Source organism: Nerophis lumbriciformis, linkage group LG17 (assembly GCF_033978685.3).
Source record: "Nerophis lumbriciformis linkage group LG17, RoL_Nlum_v2.1, whole genome shotgun sequence".
NCBI lineage: Eukaryota > Metazoa > Chordata > Actinopteri > Syngnathiformes > Syngnathidae > Nerophis > Nerophis lumbriciformis.
Genome location: NC_084564.2, coordinates 22,212,696 through 22,231,778, shown reverse-complemented (window position 1 = coordinate 22,231,778; position 19,083 = coordinate 22,212,696). Strand labels below are relative to the sequence as shown.

At 36.8% G+C, this 19,083-nt stretch overlaps 3 protein-coding genes across 6 annotated transcripts in view; 2 read left to right on the top strand and 1 right to left on the bottom strand.

Annotated features, from left to right (window-relative positions):
* The window catches only part of LOC133614218 (myb-related protein A-like), a 66,325-nt gene that overhangs the window by 29,998 nt on the left and 17,244 nt on the right, over positions 1-19,083 (bottom strand). The window lies entirely within an intron of this gene.
* On the top strand, positions 780-2,493 carry LOC140679527 (lymphocyte antigen 6D). Its single transcript, XM_072915044.1, has 3 exons — positions 780-921; positions 1,808-1,912; positions 2,003-2,493. Exons 1-3 carry the CDS (start codon positions 870-872, stop codon positions 2,083-2,085), a joined length of 240 nt encoding a protein of 79 aa, XP_072771145.1. The 5' UTR covers positions 780-869; the 3' UTR covers positions 2,086-2,493.
* samsn1a (SAM domain, SH3 domain and nuclear localisation signals 1a) overlaps positions 11,161-19,083 on the top strand; it is a 28,896-nt gene continuing 20,973 nt past the window's right edge. For all 3 annotated transcript variants that reach the window (XM_061972744.2, XM_061972745.2, XM_061972743.2), the window contains exon 1: positions 11,161-11,231. In XM_061972744.2, coding sequence (XP_061828728.2) covers positions 11,208-11,231 — 24 coding nt within the window. In that variant the 5' untranslated portion in view covers positions 11,161-11,207. The remainder of the gene's footprint in view (positions 11,232-19,083) is intronic.

The following is a 19,083-nucleotide window of genomic DNA, read 5'->3' as shown; positions in this document are numbered from 1 at the left end:
TTTTGTCTGGACAATGACAATCTTTTGAAATAACAGATTTTATTCTTGTAAAATTATATATATATAAAAATATTGTAAAATTACCAATTTATTTATTGGAAAATTTTCTCATATTACTCATTTTTTTCTGTACAATTATGACCTTTTGGACTATGATAGACTTTCATGTGAAATAAATTGAGTTGTTTGCACTGTCCACATTAGCCGCCAGATGGCAGTAGAGTGTTGAATATTTTAAAATGTCTTTTGTGACAATTCCAACTTTGACCACAGGGTCAGTTGCTCTGTAGAGTGGCGCTTTCTGTCATTTTCATCAGACTGCATGGCAAAATGATTACTTCCCCACCCCCTCTTCCTCTCACGCGAGATCCAACCAGGAATGGGGCCATATGAATCCCTTCCTGGTTGGTTACATTTGTATTTGTTATATCACAACTTTATAAAATTACAACTTTTTCTTGCATTATTATTCTCTGACAGTTTTATTTTTTATATTAGGATTCAATTGTGTTCTTGTGGCATTTTGAAGGCAATGAAGATTCCCACCTATAAATAAGTAAAACATTTTAAAAAGCAAGTACTCCACAAAAGCAAACACGTTTAACAGCTAACAAGATGTGTATCTTAATCCACAGAATATTTGTGTTCTTTTGTTTTTGAGCAATAAAACCTGTTTGTAACCCACACCAGTCTTAGAAAAGGGCTTAGAAGAAAAGCATCATATCTGATGTGCACATGTTCCAGTAAGTGGAAAATGGGATTAAAAAAAGAAAGAAACAAGTGCACAAGGAAGTGGATTTGGGACTTGATAATGCGTATGTGCCAGTATAAAAGGTGATGCCCAAAAGACACACACATTCTTCGAGAACATGAAAGTCCTGCTGGTCACACTGATGCTTCTGCTGCTGTGTAGCACTCCAGGTGAGACACGCTTCCTGCTTGACTCTCCAAAATATAGGAAAACTTTATATTTTCTTGTCAGCTTGTTTCACCCAATTCTATTTACTTATTCAAACAGTAAAAGGGTAGTGTACACATCACATTTTGTGTTGTACTAACATATAATAGTAATAACATATATAACTGGATGGACCAGTCTGATGACAAAAAAAGCAAAGTATCTTTATCTATTTAGCCTCTTTTTACCAGCCCCCCCCCCCAAAAAAAATGGTAACACTTAAAAATATGAATTAAAAAAATATATTTTTTGTGATTTTGTTTTTGTCACACCATTGTAATATGGTAGTCATATAGTGTTTCTATTTGTGTGTGAGTTCACTATGACATTGGATCAACTTGATATTTTTGTGTTAAAGCCACAACATGCAATTGTGTGGAAGAGGTTGTCAAAGTATTGAAATAAAAAAATCATTTTTTTACTTTGTCTTGATAGAATAGTATATTAATCAATAAAATATTGATTACATTGAACTTTTTAGAGTATTACTCTGGTTCTTTCCTATTTTAAAATTTTAACTGCATAAAAATGTAGTATATTCCAGAAAAATATCTGACTAATGCTATCCCCCAAAGGAGAATAATCTGCTTTATTGTGTTGTGTGAATATTGATGTATCGCATTTATTTTTCTCTTTACTGATGTTTAATCATATTAATTTATTATATTATTTATAATTGATATATTATTTAATTTTAATTATCATGAGCTCTTTTTATTGTTTGGCTCAGAAAAATCAGATGCTTCTACTGCCTTACAGTGTTTTTTCTTGTTTCAGTAACCAAATAAGGCTACTTATAAAGAGCATATATTATTGAGAAAAAAGGTTAATAGAATTTTGCTGTCCCAGTGCTCACACTCAAATGCTACACCTGCCATGGTGGAGACCAAGATAACTGCATCACGCAGACGGAGTGCCCGCAAGATTGGACTTTCTGCAGAACCCTCTACAATGGTATGTACAAGACGAAGTCTCATGAAGTAGATCAGTGCAAACACAGACATAAATGTGCATATGCATACACACATCTTTGTCTTTGTGCAGGGAATCAACTCCACAGAGAATGTGTAAAGGATTGCGATGACACACTGCCATTTACATCCTGCTGTACAGAGGACCTTTGCTAGGCTCCACAGGTCATCCTTCACATGGATGAAAGCAGCGTGTCATTCACATGATGTGCTTATCTGAGAACAATCATTCGTCCCTATATGCTACTCTAACCAAATTTCATTAATTGTCTTTTCTCGTTACAATTTGATTTATCATCTCAAGCCATGATTTATTTTCAATGAATCTGCTGTGCAAACACACACACACACACACACACACACACACACACACACACACACACACACACACACACACACACACACACACACACACACACACACACACACACACACACACACACACGTAATCCCTCTGTGATGTTGCTTAGTGGGTCAACTGATTTTTATGTGGGTCGCTGTCTGTCACACGGCAATGTTGATGCCAAACTGCTGTCATAATAAAAAGACAACGTTCTAATCTCATTGTCTTTCTACTGTACTCTGATCAGTTGCAAAGGAATAAATTGGATATTTTAAATAAGAGATAGTTTTTTCTTTCAGTACCCTTCAATGGTCCTGAAAATGTTAATAAATAGAATGACGAAAATCATGTATTGGCCCTGCGATGAGGTGGCGACTTGTCCAGGGTCTACCCCGCCTTCCACCCGAATGCAGCTGAGATAGGCTCCAGCACCCCCCGCGATCCCAAAAGGGACAAGCGGTAGAAAACGGATGGATGGATAATGTAATACAAATTTCTCATATTGCAACTTAATCCTTGTACAGCTATGATATTGATTCTTGTAAAGTTACTAATTTATTCAGGCCAAATTATGACATTTTGTAAAAATTTAACATTTTGTTTTTGTATAATTTTTGGGAAAAAAGGCAAATTGCCCATTTACTCAATTTATGACTTTCTGAATATTCAACAGATTTTATTCTTTTAAAATAATTGTAAAATCACTAATTCAAGTCAAATTATATATTTTTTTACCACAATTATGTCATTTTGAAATATAATACTTACATCTTGCACAATTACAGTTATGAGATTCTTTCTTGTAAAATTTAAAATACATCTTTTGAAATATAACCAACTTTATTCTTGTAAAATATAGCTTTAGGGGGTAGAAATCTAAATTTATTTGAGTAAAATTATGACTTTTTCCGTACAATTCCACCCAATTGAAACGTAACAGACTTTAAACAATATTTTGAAATTGTATTTATTCTTCTTATTCTTAAAATATTACACTTTTTTTCTGGTCAATAAACAACATTTTAAATGACAGACATTATTCTTGTTGAATTATAAAAACATTTATACTATAATTACCAATTTATGTGGGTCAATTATAATATTAAGCTTTTTTAAGTCAAATTACAACCTTTTGAAATATAACAGACTTTGTTCTTGTAAAATCATATTCTTTTGAAGTTAGAACAAAAATGTATTTCAGTCAAATCATTAAATTATATTTTTAAATAATTTTACATTTTTTCCCGGTACAATAACGCCCTTTTGAAATATGACAGACCTTATTTACTATTGCAAAACTACGGCGATTAATCTTTTTTTGTAAGATTACAAAATATATTCCAGTCAAACTATGACCTTTTGAAATATAACAGACTAAATTATAGAATTACCAATTGATCAGAGACAAATCGAAACATTTTCTTGTAATAGTATTACTTTTTTCTGTACAATTACCACTTTTTTTTTTAAAATACCGACTTTATCATTTGTAAAAGAAAATGTCAACAATTATTGTAGAATTACGGATTATTTTCAGCAAAATTTGTCAAATTATGAAATGTTTTCATTTTACTACTTTTTATCTGTACAATTACAACCTTTTGATTTATAATAGACTTTCGTGTTAACTGAGTTTTTTCTTATGATAGTACAAGTTTATTCCCCTATCATCATGGTTTTATTCTTGTGTTTTTTTGCACTGTAACCCCAACACTCTTTGGTAACACAAGCAAAATGTGCAACTGACACAACCGGCTTGTATTGAAAACATTGTACACAGAGAAAAAAACCCAAAACCAAAACATAAAGGAAGTAAAACTCGTCAGACAATTTCATTGACTTGCATATTCTACAACAACATACTCGAAATGTTTTCCATTATCGCATGAAAAAGACAAACAACAAAAGCAAATGTCAAAGTGAAACCAAAAACTACCTGTAACATTCCACCACATTGTTTTTAGTAGACAGTGAGAACCCAAAGCAGTAAAAACAACACTTGTAATCCAGCGGCTCTCAACTTGAGTGATTCAGCTATCCATCCATCCATCCATTTTCTACCGCTTGTCCCTTTTGGGGTCGCGGGGGTGCTGGAGCCTATCCCAGCTGCATTCTTACACCCTGGACAAGTCGCCACACTTATGTGAATTATCCTTGCCAAATTACATTTTGCTCATAAACAGTGATCATCCAGCCAGACACACACATCGTTGATCAAAGCAAAACCTTATGTCTTGTGTGTGTTCGTGTGAGTGGCCGCTCCCTACGGCAGCCATGTCAAAGCCCGAATGGAGACCTTTTGACCTCAGCGTGAAATATTAAAACATTTATGATCATCACCCTAATGGAGGACTGCAGGTCTATATCTGCCAATAAACGTGTCCTCAGACGACACGCTAGCTGACCTCCATGTTGATGTTGAATGGAACTGCATTCCCACGTCACGCCATCATTCCGCTTGTGTGTGCGCCTATCACGGTAAAATATGGGTCATATGTGTTAATCCATGCAGCTGCTTCTTCTCATTAGGGCAGCTCAGACTACAGAGGTGCACCGCTGATGGATTAATGGGCAGCTGTGGAGGAGTAACCTTTGCCCCCCGTGTGGGTAAAGCAGTTAATATAGTTTCACTGCCTTACATTAACAATACCTAAACTTAAAATAAAACCCGTAATTAAGAGCAGGTGAGTCCAAAATGGGGCCTGGAGTCCATTTTCATCGTCCAACTTGTGAATGAGTGATTGTATGGCACCACGGAAACATACGTAATAACTGGACAGTAGGGATGGCAATTTAACAATAACTCCTGATTCGATTACGATTAGTTTCCGCATCGATTCTCGGTTTAAACCCATTGTCGCAATATATTATTTGGTATAAACCTTTTCAAAACAGGACATGTTACAAAAGCTCCTCTTGGCAGTATACGCACAGCCAGTAAGCATGAAGATTACCAAAAAAAAAGTTTTTAAAAATAGTTTTAAAAGCAATTTAAATAGAAAATATAGATTTTTTGAAAATTAAGAATCCATTTTTTGGAGCACTCCTACTGGACAGACTAAAATATTGGGGAACTGTACCAGACAAATTTATGAGCTTATTGTCAAATCAGCAGAGGGCAATAAATGCGTTTCCTGAGACGTTGTAGGAATTTGTGTCATTCTGCACTGCACATGAGTTAATTGCCTTACATTTTGTAATCATATTAATAATGATGGTGGATTAATGCACATTAAAGCGTAGGGATGGGTACAAAATCTTGTACTTTTATTTGTACCTACTGAAATCCCTCGGTTTGAGTACCGATTCACGTAAAATCAAACGATAAATGTCATTAGGAGACATAGAATCAAACATGGCATCAGACATGGCATCGGTTTCCACATACGCTGATGATACACAGTTGTGCATTGCCTGATGACACACTTTTTAACTGCATTGTAGATATCAAGTCAAGGATGGCAGTGAATATACTACAGCTCAACCAGGACAAAACAGATGTTTTAGTTATAGGCCCTGAAGACCATAGGGAGAAACATTTACAAAAATTAAAATAATTTAAACCAACACAATCTATAAAAAAATCTGGCCGTAATTTTTGACAACGAGCTGACTTTAATCCCATATATTAAGAGTATGACAAAACATTTTTTATAGACCAACACAGAGGTGCTAATGCATGTTTTTATTTCCTGAGACTATTGTAATGTCCTGCAGCAGCCGAAACAAAGAAGCACATACTTCCCTCTTCCCGGCCACTTCGTCCAGCTCCTCCCAGGGGATTTTGAGGCGTTCCCAGGCCAGCAGAGAGACATAGTCCCCCCAACGTGTCCTAGGTCTTCCCCGTGGCCTCCGACTGATCGGACGTGCCCTAAACACTTCCCAAGGGAGGCATTCGGGGGGCATTTTGACCAGATCCCCGAGCCACCTCATCTGTGGAGGAGCAGCGGCTTTACTCTGAGCTCCTCCCGAATGACAGAGCCTCTCACCCTATCTCTAAGGGAGAGCCCCGCCACCCGATGGAGGAAACACATTTTTGCCGTGATCTTGTCCTTTCGGTCCCAACCTAAAGCTCATGACCATAGGTGAGGAGAAGGACGTAGATCGACCGTTAAATTGAGAGCTTTTTTCACCTCAATGGACCGATGCAGGGTCCGCATCACTGCAGACGCCACACCGATCAGTCTGTCGATCTCACGATCCACTCTTCCCTCACTCGTGAACAAGACTACGAGGTACTTGAACTCCTCCACTTGGGGAAAGATCTCCTCCCCAACTCTTCTTATGTTTTTTTATTATTTACATATATTTTTGTTTTATTGTGTTACTTTCTATTTTATTTATTGCTATTATTACTATTATTCTATCAATGTTATGTTTTTATTACCGTAACTTATACATGTATTATTTAAATTTTATTTTTATTTATATTTTATCATATCATATATTTTTTTCAGACTATTTTTTATATGGCATTCATTTTTGTTATTGTCCAGTGTGAAAGCATTAAAGGTGGCGTTTTTCCTCAATCCTCAGTGTCATGCCATGTTTTGTTTTGTTATTGTCAACAGTGCTTTGTGTGTGTGTTTTCTTCTCTTTTTTTGTGTGTAAAACACTTTGTGTTTGCTACTTGCCTGTCTATGAAAAGTGCTACTGTATATAAATAAAGTTTTGCTTTGATTTACCAATATTTGATACCAATTTTGCATGTTACTTCACGTCCGGTTTCAGACTCTGGAGGGCAAAGAGGCGTATTGATTGAAGGATTCAAGGAACTTGATTGTCATACCAGCACACATGAGACACAAGCACAACATTTAGTAAGCGAGGTCCCAGATACTTGAGTACGATATTCAGTATGATACCAAAATGCCTCAAGGTAATATTGCAATTTTCCAACAAAACAAGCATGCCTGAAAGAAAGCGCTCGAAAACAAGGCTCTACTGTTCAAGCTAACTAGATGCTAATTTACATTGGATATGCCTTATAAATGCTACTAACTAGCATTGGCGTTTTTTACATTGTGATTTTAATACCTCCAAATTTGTCAATGAAAACTGCAACTAAAAGATGCACGCTACAGTCAAACAGCTGCTGTGTAATAAGTACAAACGTTTGTACAATATTTACAGTATACCGTACGCTAAAGACAAGACTGGCACATTCAACCTAAAGGGAAACTGCACTTTTAAAAAAAACCTTGCCTATTGTTCACAATCATTATGAAAGACATGACTATGGATGTATTTTTTTTTTTTATGCATTCAAACTTGTAAATAAACGCAAATAAAAGTCTACTTACAGCAGAGCCAATGGGAGGTCCTCTATTTCGTCAATCAAATCCAATAACCATTTGAAAACCACGAACAATACTTCATTTACATTTCGTGATTTGAATATTAACCAAGTATTAATGATATTGTCATTATAAGCGCTAACGCAGACAAAACTATTTATATCGACGCTGTGATCACTACTGTGTCCCTATGTTTACATCATCGAGTGGTCTGCTGTTTCCTCGCAAGTTTATTCTAGATCATAAATCATGCATCTCACCTGGACATGAGACGTCTGAGTAGATAATCCGACAAGTTGGTACACTTTGACAGCCACATCGGACCCGAAACTGGCGAGGACAACATGAAGACACGTGTTCCTAAACCCCGTTTCTTCGTGAGGATTATGAGGCATTCTTCATTTAAATGAGAATATATGAACATCCCAGCAGTTTTATTATGCTCCCATGAAGACTGCAGTGAGTAACAATCAGTGATGAAGAAAACAAAAAAAGGAAACGTGATGCGTTTTTTAAATTAATGCACCGCGTATGCTTAAAATGATCAAAACACATAAATATTAAATGTCATTATAAATGTGCCAGTTACAACACTACATATATACTTACATCATGTACATAAAACCTCAATGGAGGTGTTTGGATGTTTTTTTAAGGGCTTTATAGGCGGAATTGCGCGGCTCCCATAGGCTCCATTGTAAGCGAACTTTTGATCACAATTATTTAATATTTAGAATGCAGAACAAAAAAAAAAAACATCCATCGTCATGGCTTTCATAATGATTGTGAACGATAGGCAAAATTCCCCCCAAAAATGCAGTTTTCCTTTATTGCCAATAGACCACTTGACAACAACTTGAACAACACAAGTGTTATTATCAGTTCAGTGTTAAATAAAAAGAGATTTTATTATTAAACAAATTAACATTTTGTACTACATGAACAAAAGTACCTTTGATATTGTTGCCTATCTTTAATAAAGCATTATTTTTTACAGCCCAACAATTAATAAATTATTAGATATTACACTCATTTTGTTTGTCACTGCGATCACAAAGCTAACATTTTGATTTGTTCAGATAGCTTAGCATATACAATTTTAACCTACATTGCATTGGTTTCAGCATCTTCTATGTACAAAATGTACATCAACTTTTCTGTATGAAACCCTTTATTTAGGATATGTGAGTTCTAATATGAACATGTGTTGTCAATGGCTAAAAAAAGTCAAGGAAGTTACTCACTGTTAAGGTTGGTATGCTGTTTTTCCTGCAATTCAAGATTTCAGATTAACTGTGCTGTTAATACAGAAGGCCAATAATGCCAACATGTTATTACATTTCAAGTACATTGTAATAGTCCTAATAATTTGATTGACGTGTTCGAAAAATGCGACGTTACAAAACATAAAATAAATATTTGTGTAATACTGTCACTGTCATGAGCAAAAATGTGATTACCGTAATAGGCTGTAGTAACAGTCAACTTTTGATGTTTTTCCAATCATGCAGTCAGGCAATTTTTGCACATTTAATAATATTGCACAGGTTGAGCTGTAGCATATTTTGTAAAACTACATTAGTCATATGCTTTAGTTAAAAAATATGTTTTTATACATACAAACCCCGTTTCCATATGAGTTGGGAAATTGTGTTAGATGTAAATATAAACGGAATACAATGATTTGCAAATCATTTTCAACCCATATTCAGTTGAATACGCTACAAAGACAACATATTTGATGTTCAAACTGATAAACATTTTTTTTTTTTTTGCAAATAATCATTTACTTTAGAATTTGATGCCAGCAACATGTGACAAGGAAGTTGGGAAAGGTGGCAATAAATACTGATAAAGTTGAGAAATGCTCATCAAACACTTATTTGGAACATCCCACAGGTGAACAGGCAAATTGGTAACAGGTGGGTGCCATGATTGGGTATAAAAGTAGATTCCATGAAATGCTCAGTCATTCACAAACAAGGATGGGGCGAGGGTCACCACTTTGTCAACAAATGCGTGAGCAAATTGTTGAACAGTTTAAGAAAAACCTTTCTCAACCAGCTATTGCAATGAATTTAGGGATTCCACCATATACGGTCCATAATATCATCAAAAGGTTCAGAGAATCTGGAGAAATCACTGCACGTAAGCAGCTAAGCCCGTGACCTTCGATCCCTCAGGCTGTACTGCATCAACAAGCGACATCAGTGTGTAAAGGATATCACCACATGGGCTCAGGAACACTTCAGAAACCCACTGTCAGTAACTACAGTTGGTCGCCACATCTGTAAGTGCAAGTTAAAACTCTCTTATGCAAGGCAAAAACCGTTTATCAACAACACCCAGAAACGCCGTCGGCTTCGCTGGGCCTGAGCTCATCTAAGATGGACTGATACAAAGTGGAAAAGTGTTCTGTGGTCTGACGAGTCCACATTTCAAATTGTTTTTGGAAACTGTGGACGTCGTGTCCTCCGGACCAAAGAGGAAAAGAACCATCCGGATTGTTATAGGCGCAAAGTTGAAAAGCCAGCATCTGTGATGGTATGGGGGTGTATTAGTGCCCAAGACATGGGTAACTTACACATCTGTGAAGGCACCATTAATGCTGAAAGGTACATACAGGTTTTGGAGCAACATATGTTGCCATCCAAGCAACGTTACCATGGACGCCCCTGCATATTTCAGCAAGACAATGCCAAGCCACGTGTTACATCAGTGTGGCTTCATAGTAAAAGAGTGCGGGTACTAGACTGGCCTGCCTGTAGTCCAGACCTGTCTCCAATTGTAAATGTGTGGCGCATTATGAAGCCTAAAATACCACAACGGAGACCCCCGGACTGTTGAACAACTTAAACTGTACATCAAGCAAGAATGGGAAAGAATTCCACCTGAGAAGCTTAAAAATGTGTCTCCTCAGTTCTCAAACGTTTACTGAGTGTTGTTAAAAGGAAAGGTCATGTAACACAGTGGTGAACATGCCGTTTCCCAACTACTTTGGCACGTGTTGCAGCCATGAAATTCTAAGTTAATTATTATTTGCAAAAAAAAAAATAAAGTTTACGAGTTTGAACATCAAATATCTTGTTTTTGTAGTGCATTCAATTGAATATGGGTTGAAAAGGATTTGCAAATCATTGTATTCCGTTTATATTTACATCTAACACAATTTCCCAACTCATATGGAAACAGGGTTTGTACATTACTTATTATTTTATTCATTTTGGAAGACAGAAATGACTAAGAAAAGATAGACAATTTACGAGTGTAACATTTCACTAAAATTTTATCAAAAAAGTTAACAGCATCTCTGCTGGCTGCAGCCAAGTTTGACCTTGAGTATAGTTTTTGACAGGACATGAATACCATCGGTACGATTTGTAGTTTTGGCACTTAATGAAATGAAAATGTTTTTTTTTTTACCTGAGCATGAAAAAGAGCATGTCTATGGGTAAAAGAAATAAAACAAAGAGTCAATCTGTTGTGCTTGAGCTGCTACAGTAATGGTGGTCCATCTATTCTATTGGATTAGTGGAGGGATTTCACTGTGGTTTTAATCTGAGAAGACAGCAGCAGCCTGGCGACCCGGGCTGGACGCACACTGTTGTTGTGCGGTGACGCTGCGCTCAACTGCCGACATGAACCTGTTTTGCTTTTCACTGGTAAGGACCGTGCTGCCGAGTGTGATATTTGATAGTTGTTGTGTGAGAAGAATGGTGCTTTTAAAGTATTTGTGATGGACATTTCCCTTTTTCCCTAGGTCATGTTCCTGCTGTGCATAGTTGTTGTCGGTTTACACGTGAACGTGTGTAATGTACTGTATGCGTATACATCTTCTAATTGTTCTTCCTGTTTACTAATGATCACAAGTTATGTGTGTCTGTAGACTACAGGATATATTTTAATTGTTCTTCCTGTTTACTTGTCAACAATATAATGCATGTGTGTATAGCAGGCATATGCAACTAAATTGTTTTGGGGGCACGATTTCCAGAGAGCTAAGGACCGGGGGGCCAGACATCTGCCTTCAATATTTAGATTTATTTTGTATATTCCGCAGAATCAGCGTCCTCATACAGAAGACATTTGATTGTGGTCTATTAATTTGGTGGGAGTTAGGAGCGTTCTGCTGTGGCGAAGTTGGTAGAGTGGTCGTGCCAGCAATCGGAGGGTTGCTGGTTACTGGGGTTCAATCCCCACCTTCTCCCATCCTAGTCATGTCCGTTGTGTCCTTGGGCAAGACACTTCACCCCTTGCTCCTGATGGCTGCTGGTTAGCGCCTTGCATGGCAGCTCCCGCCATCAGTGTGTGAATGGGTGAATGTGGAAATACTGTCAAAGCGCTTTGAGTACCTTGAAGGTAGAAAAGCGCTATACAAGTATAACCCATTTATCATTTATTTATTTAAGTACCTCCTGGAAAAAGGCTAGTCAAAGATCATTTCTAGGACAACACTCTAATATTTTTTAAGAATCTATGGCAAAAATGTAAGTTTTAGTTTGAACTTAACTGAACAGGCCAACAGTTGAATAGCCTTACTGATTAAAAAAAAAAGAGGACCTCAAAGGAACTTTGAAGAACACTACTAACTAAAGCGTATTTTCTAGAGCAGTATATAATCCGCACCCACTAAATTTTTAATAGAAAAAATATATTTTCATATATTAGCCGCAGATACCTTACATACGTTGCGAGATGTGTTATTTACACAGAACAATTATGTAAATGTTTATTTACGTACCTTAAATGTTTCCAAATGGTGTTTGTAATGTGGCAGTTAAACTTGCTGATCAAACAAAACAGAAGTCATCGTCATGGACCAACTAGCTGCGGAAGCAAGCTCTCCAATCAGCTAAACAGGCTCAAAGACACAGTGATGTCTTGGTGAATTGACTGAGGAATTTGTGAAATTGAAACAATACAAAAAGAATGCCGTTGTAAGTTAATAATACTAACACATACACTTGTGTTACAATGTTAGCTAACGCTAACGACGCTGGCATCATTAAATTAGGATATCATGTACAAATATGCATGAAAATACTCCTACAGACATCACACATGGAACAGTTTAGTAAGTATTAACAGCTTAAGTTTTATTGTAAAACTTACAAACGTTGCTTGGAGTTATGAAGAGTAGGAACGCTATAGACCGCTAAAAGACTGAACGGCACTCTACTTTCCGTGGAAAGCACCAAATGGAAAGACACTGCAGCACCTGCAGTGAATGAACTCATCCAAAAAATGGCGCCATAGCACAAACAATAAAACAACTTCCCAGTGTATTTGCTGTTTTAAAAAAAAAAAATTTTTATTATGGCCCTCAGCAAAGAAAAATCCAGAAATTAGCAGCACCGTCTTATAAGCCGCAAGGTTCAATGTGTAGGAAAAAACTAGCAGCATTTCGTACGGAATTTACAGTATTTGAACAAATGACTACTGACTGATCTGAAGTAAACAAACTACAGCAACACCTTAGTTACATGAATCATATTACGTTATATAAATCACAAGTTTGGACCCCAGTGTTCTATGTTTGCCAGCAAGGTTAAAATGTCAATGCAAGGATCTGCCAATGTGTTTACAGTAGTCCAAGTTCCTCTATACAACGGAAAGAATTGACTGCACAAATGTTTGTCTCCCAAGTGTGGAACTGAACCTGGGGGCCGGTAGGGTGTCATTCACGGACCAGATTTGACTAAGGGCGTGATCAACAAAGATTCAAATTACACACAAAAATGGCGTGTACTAGTAGCCTTGTTGTTGCGTGTGATCAACTAATAAAATTGATAAGTGCAAAAGTCTGTGATGGGGTGGCGACTTGTCCAGGGTGTACCCCGCCTTCCGCCAGATTGTAGCTGAGATAGGCTCCAGCGCCCCCCGCGACCCCAGAGGGAATAAGCGGTAGAAAATGGATGGATGGAAGTGCAAAAGTGGCACAGACCGCCTTATTGAAATGAGGTTTTTGCATGTACTATGCGGCTTTCACCATGGTGACACTCATTTACTCCACATTCATGTCATCAAGTTCCTACCTGTGGTGTTTTGATATTTGGAAAGATGCAACAGCAATAATTTCGTTTAAAACAGCTCCTTAGGTCATCTAGCAGCTATAAAATTATAAAATGATATTGCTGAATAGACGATATGTCTGATATTTTTTTAATTTTTGACAGTCTATGTATGTTGACAAGCATATATAGGACAGAGCAGCAGTGCGATGACCTACTTTCTCACAGCTATTTCTGCGCCAAATGTCAGTTTGCATGTCCTTTCCAGACGTGCTACAAATAGAAGCAAAATAGAACCCACAACAGTTTTCGTCTTGATAAACCACACTGTGTGTGCTAAATAGTTATATTTGCCTCTATTCTATTCCAACCCTTTTTTTCTTTCGACTACACCTTCCACATTTTTTTAACCCATTTCAAACATTCCACCGTCAAAATATTCCTCTTAGTCAGGACAAAAAACTAAGTTGGTCTTGAAACTGGAAAAATTCCTAGTTTTCCCGAAATTCCAGGAATTCCGTAAAACATGGCTCAACTAAATTTTTTTTTACTATTTCAACAATTCTCGACCGATTCAAACAATTTCAACACCAAACAAATTCAGCTTATTTAGTTATTTATCATTTCCCCCCAAAAATGTGTCTTTTCCCAAAATGTCCAACAAATTCCCATTGAAATGAATGGAACATTATTCAAAGTTCAACAATTCTTACATTTTATTCAAACCGTTCAATCAGCAACACATTCCACTCATCTGGACATTCAAACTAACACTTTCCAAAATTCCAAACCACATTCCGGTTTTCCTAAAATGTATGGAATTACTGAAGTTCTGTAACACAGGAATGTGATTTGAACTTAATGAAAAAGACTGAAAATAAGCCGGGGGTTTGGGTGGGGAGGTCAATTTCTGTCTCTTCGACAAACAATGTTTATTCTATTAGCTAACTTTCTTTATCTGAATAGCCATATGTGATTCATAACATGAAATAACAAATACCTCGCAGTCAGGTTGTTTATGTTTCAAAATGATTAAACTATCCAATGTCAAAAAATAAAGAGTACAAATAATGAACAATATGTCAGCTACTGTCTTGTTCTAAAACATCAATGAAAATGAAATGTAGCATTTAGACAGGCTATACTGTAGCAAAAGTCATCACATGTGTGTTCTTAAATGTGTATTCCACGTCTTCCATGTCAAGAGCAGTTTTGATTTGGGCTTACATGGTAAACAACTAAAATGAACGTGTTGGGCATTGTTTTATCCAGACTCATACATTTGTCCAAATGTGGCCAAGTAGACTTATTGGGGGTTTCCTGGACGTCGTCTACATCGCTAAAAGAAAAATCTAAGGAAGAGAATCCCTCTGCCATCTTCCACTACTATTTTTTAAGATATAAATCGTCCGCTTGAATATTCCCTTTTCTCTTCTCCGACTCACTTGTCATCATTTGGGATGTGTGTATTGTGATTTCCCTTCCTGGTTCGATGACCCGCCCTATCTTGTCTCTAATTGGCCTGTCGATAATGTTCATCATAGTAAACCAAACAACCAATCATGGATTTTCTTATACGTAAACCAACCAATTATCATTGATGTTTCCCGTATATTTTGTCCCCTGCCCGTGGAGTTGCTTTGCTGCGTAACTTCGATTTTTAAATTTTTAAGTTAATAATTTTTAATGGAAAACCGTAGTTTAATCAAAAACCGTACTCATTATGGGAAAACCTAGTTGTTGGATTTTAACACACATTGTAGGTCGGAAAAAAGGAAGAAAAGCGGAAAATGTTTATTTTTTTATTTTACACAGATAAATAAGGCGGATATAAGGCTATAGACCAGTGGTTCTTAACCTTGTTGGAGGTACCGAACCCCACCAGTTTCATATGCGCATTCACCGAACCCTTCTTTAGTGAAAAATATATATATATTTTTTCAAATTCAAGACAAAGTTATATGTTTTGGTAACACTTTAGTATGGGCAACATATTTTAAGTAACAAAGACCTAATTTAGAGTTATTTGGACACTCGGGGAACATATTCTAAGTAACAAACACTACATTTAGAGTTATTTGGACACTAGGGGAACATATTCTAAGTAACAAAGACTAAATTTAGAGTTATTTGGACACTAAGGGAACATATTCTACGTAACAAAGACTTAATTTAGAGTTATTTGGACACTAGGGGAACATATTCTAAGTAACAAAGACTTAATTTAGAGTTATTTGGACACTAGGGGAACATTCTAAATAACAAATACTTAATTTAGAGTTATTTGGACACTAGGGGAACATATTCTAAGTAATAAAGACTTAATTTAGAGTTATTTGGTTAGGGTTAGGGTCAGGGTTAGAGGGTTAGGGTTATAATAAGGCCATGCCGAATAAGGCATTAATAAGTACTTAATAATGACTAGTTAAGAGCCAATATGTTACTAATTTGCATGTTAATAAGCAACTAATTAATGGTGAATATGTTCCCCATACTAGTGTTACCATGTTTTTTTTACTGGTGCACAAAATGAACCGTGCTTGAACCTTGTTCAAACAACAAAACCAACACAGTGCATAAACTCACAACAAATTACACACCTGCAAATCAGTGTGCTGTTGCCGTATCCGTAATACGCCGATAGGGGGAAGTTTGTATTTACACGATGAGTCGGGTGTGTTTTGACCTCCGCCGAACCCCTGAGGCCGACTCACCGAACCCCTAGGGTTCGATCGAACCCAGGTTAAGAACCACTGCTATAGGCGGAAAAATCACATGCCTGTAGTAACACTATTTTACAAATATAACTTGTCACTACTAACACATCTCTCAACCCAAACAATTCCAACACCAACCAATTAGGCTCATCCAGGACATTCATACGATTTATCACCTTCAAAAAATTCCTACTTTCCTGAAATTCACAAATTACCGGGAAATTCCCATTGAAATAAATGGAATTTTTTTCTTAAATTCCGTAGTTTCCACATTTCTCAACCGATTCTAACATTCCTGCAATTTATCACTTTCCAAGAAATAACATTTTTCCTGAAATTCCAAAATTACCAGGAAATTCCCACTAAAAAGAATGGGACATTTTTCAAAGTTTAATAATTCCCACATTTCTTGACCGATTCAATCTGTTCTAACACCAACCCATACACTTCATGAATTTTGTTACATAGTGCCATCTTGGAAGTATACTAACTGTTATCAGCATGATAATGTCAACATGCTAACATTTTATGCTAGCATTTAAGATAATTTCTTACAGTTTAGCCGAATAATTATAGATTTCATTACTTGGCAGCATCTTAGAAGCATGCTAGCTGGACAAGCATGCTAGCATGCTATCGTTAGCACACTAGCATTTTAGCTAATATTGTACGTTTTAACCTAATTATCATGGGTTTTCTTACTTGGTGCCATCTTTGAAGTAGATTAGCTGTTCCCCTGTTACCATGCTAATGTCTTATGCTAACATTTTAACTAATGTCATACTTTTTAACCATATAATCATGAATTCTGGTACTTGGCACCATCTTAAAAGTATGCTAGCCCTTCACCTGCTAGCATGTTAATGTTTGCATGCTAACATTAGCACACAAATGTTTTATGCTAGCATTTAAACAAATTTTGTACATTTTAACGTAATAATCGTGGATTTCATTATTCGGCCTCTGTGACTATGTTTATGTTAGCAAGCTAACATTTTTGGTTAATTGTGTACTTTTTAACCAATAAAACAGATTTTGTTACTTGCTTCCATCTTAGAAGTATGCTAGGTGTTCCCCTGCTAATGTTAGCATATAATGTTAGTATGTTAGCATTCTTTATCTAATATAGAACATTTGAACCTACAAATCACGGACTTCGTTATTTGGTGTCATATTAGAAGTATGCTAGAACTTTTCCCCTGTTTGCATGCTACCTTTTTATGCTAGCATTTTAGCTAATGGGATACATTTAGAACTAAAATTAATAGATGTTGTTACTTTGTAACCCTTGGAAACATGCAAACTTATACCAACATTTCACATTTCAAGATTCAAACTACATTTCATTAACTCTTCACCTCTCAAATAATGTTTAAACTTTTTCAACGTCCAAACCATTTCTACATTCTAGTAGAATTTCAGTTTAGCGTCAGCCCTTCAACATTCAAACCATTTCAACATTCAAACAATTTTAACCTTTAACCTATTACAACTTTCAAACAATTTCAACATTCATCATACATTCAATTAGCATTTCAGTTCAGCATCAGCTCTTCAACATTCAAATCGTTTCGAAATTCAAATTATTCTTACATTCATTCTACATTCCATTAGCATTCTAGTTTAGCTTGAGCATTGGAGCATTCACACGCAATTTCCTCAAGTATTGCTTCATAAAGTTAGATTAAGTTTTTCACTGTTGCCTATGTGCCCAAACTGAGTCTTGATACTTTTACAAGGTTTACTTTCCTTAGACGGAGTTTGTCCTCAACTCTGTCACCACAGTGCCCACACTAATAATAATAATAATAATGGATTACATTTTATATCACGCTTTTCTATTATCAGATACTCAAAGCGCTCACAGAGAAGTGGGAACCCATCATTCATTCACACCTGGTGGTGGTAAGCTACATTTGTAGCCACAGCCGCCCTGGGGTAGACTGACGCAAGCGAGGCTTGTTTGCGCCTACGGCCACTCCGACCACCTATCATTCATTCATCATTCATTCACCAGTGTGAGCGGCACCGAGGACGAGGGTGAAGTGCCAAGTGCCAAGGACACAACGGCAGCGATTTGGATGTCAAGAGGTGGGGAGCGAACCTGCAACCCTCAGGTTTCTGGCACGGCCGCTCTACCCACTACGCCATACCGCACACCAAGCGTCGGTTCTGTTCACGGTTTCTTGCTAAGAGTTTTTCTTGCCTCAACTGCAAAAGTGCACACACTTGAGTCTTGGTTTTGTGTAAGTTTCTTCCTTTGAGAGAGTGTATCCTTGTCTCCATCTGTGATGTCCTTGCCCATGTAGGATTCAACTAGTTTCCATTAATGTACGAGAAGTGTGCGCCATGTGTGAAGGGCCCTGGTACAGTAAAAATGTATTTGGACTGGAGAGAGGAAAAAAAATATTAGAATCAAGACTGGTGCGAACTGCAACAACAGTAGCGAACACAATGACAAATTAATATTTATTTTAACCATGACTATCCCTGAAAAGAGCTCCTTTTTGATGCAACTCTTATATTGGGTGTGATTAGATTGTGCAGGTGTACTTAGTGTTGTGGCTTGTGTGTACACGGTGCATGCATGCATGCAGAGACTCATCATGTGCCCAGATGTTGAGGGCTGTGAGCACCACTGATGAGGATTAGTCACTAACCTCCTGGTCTGATTGTCACTGCACATCACGTGCATGTGCACCTATTACAAACTGCTTTGGCAGATAGATATACATGAAACGAAGATAAGAAAATGTGTATGTCTGTATAACAAGAGCACATCCAAA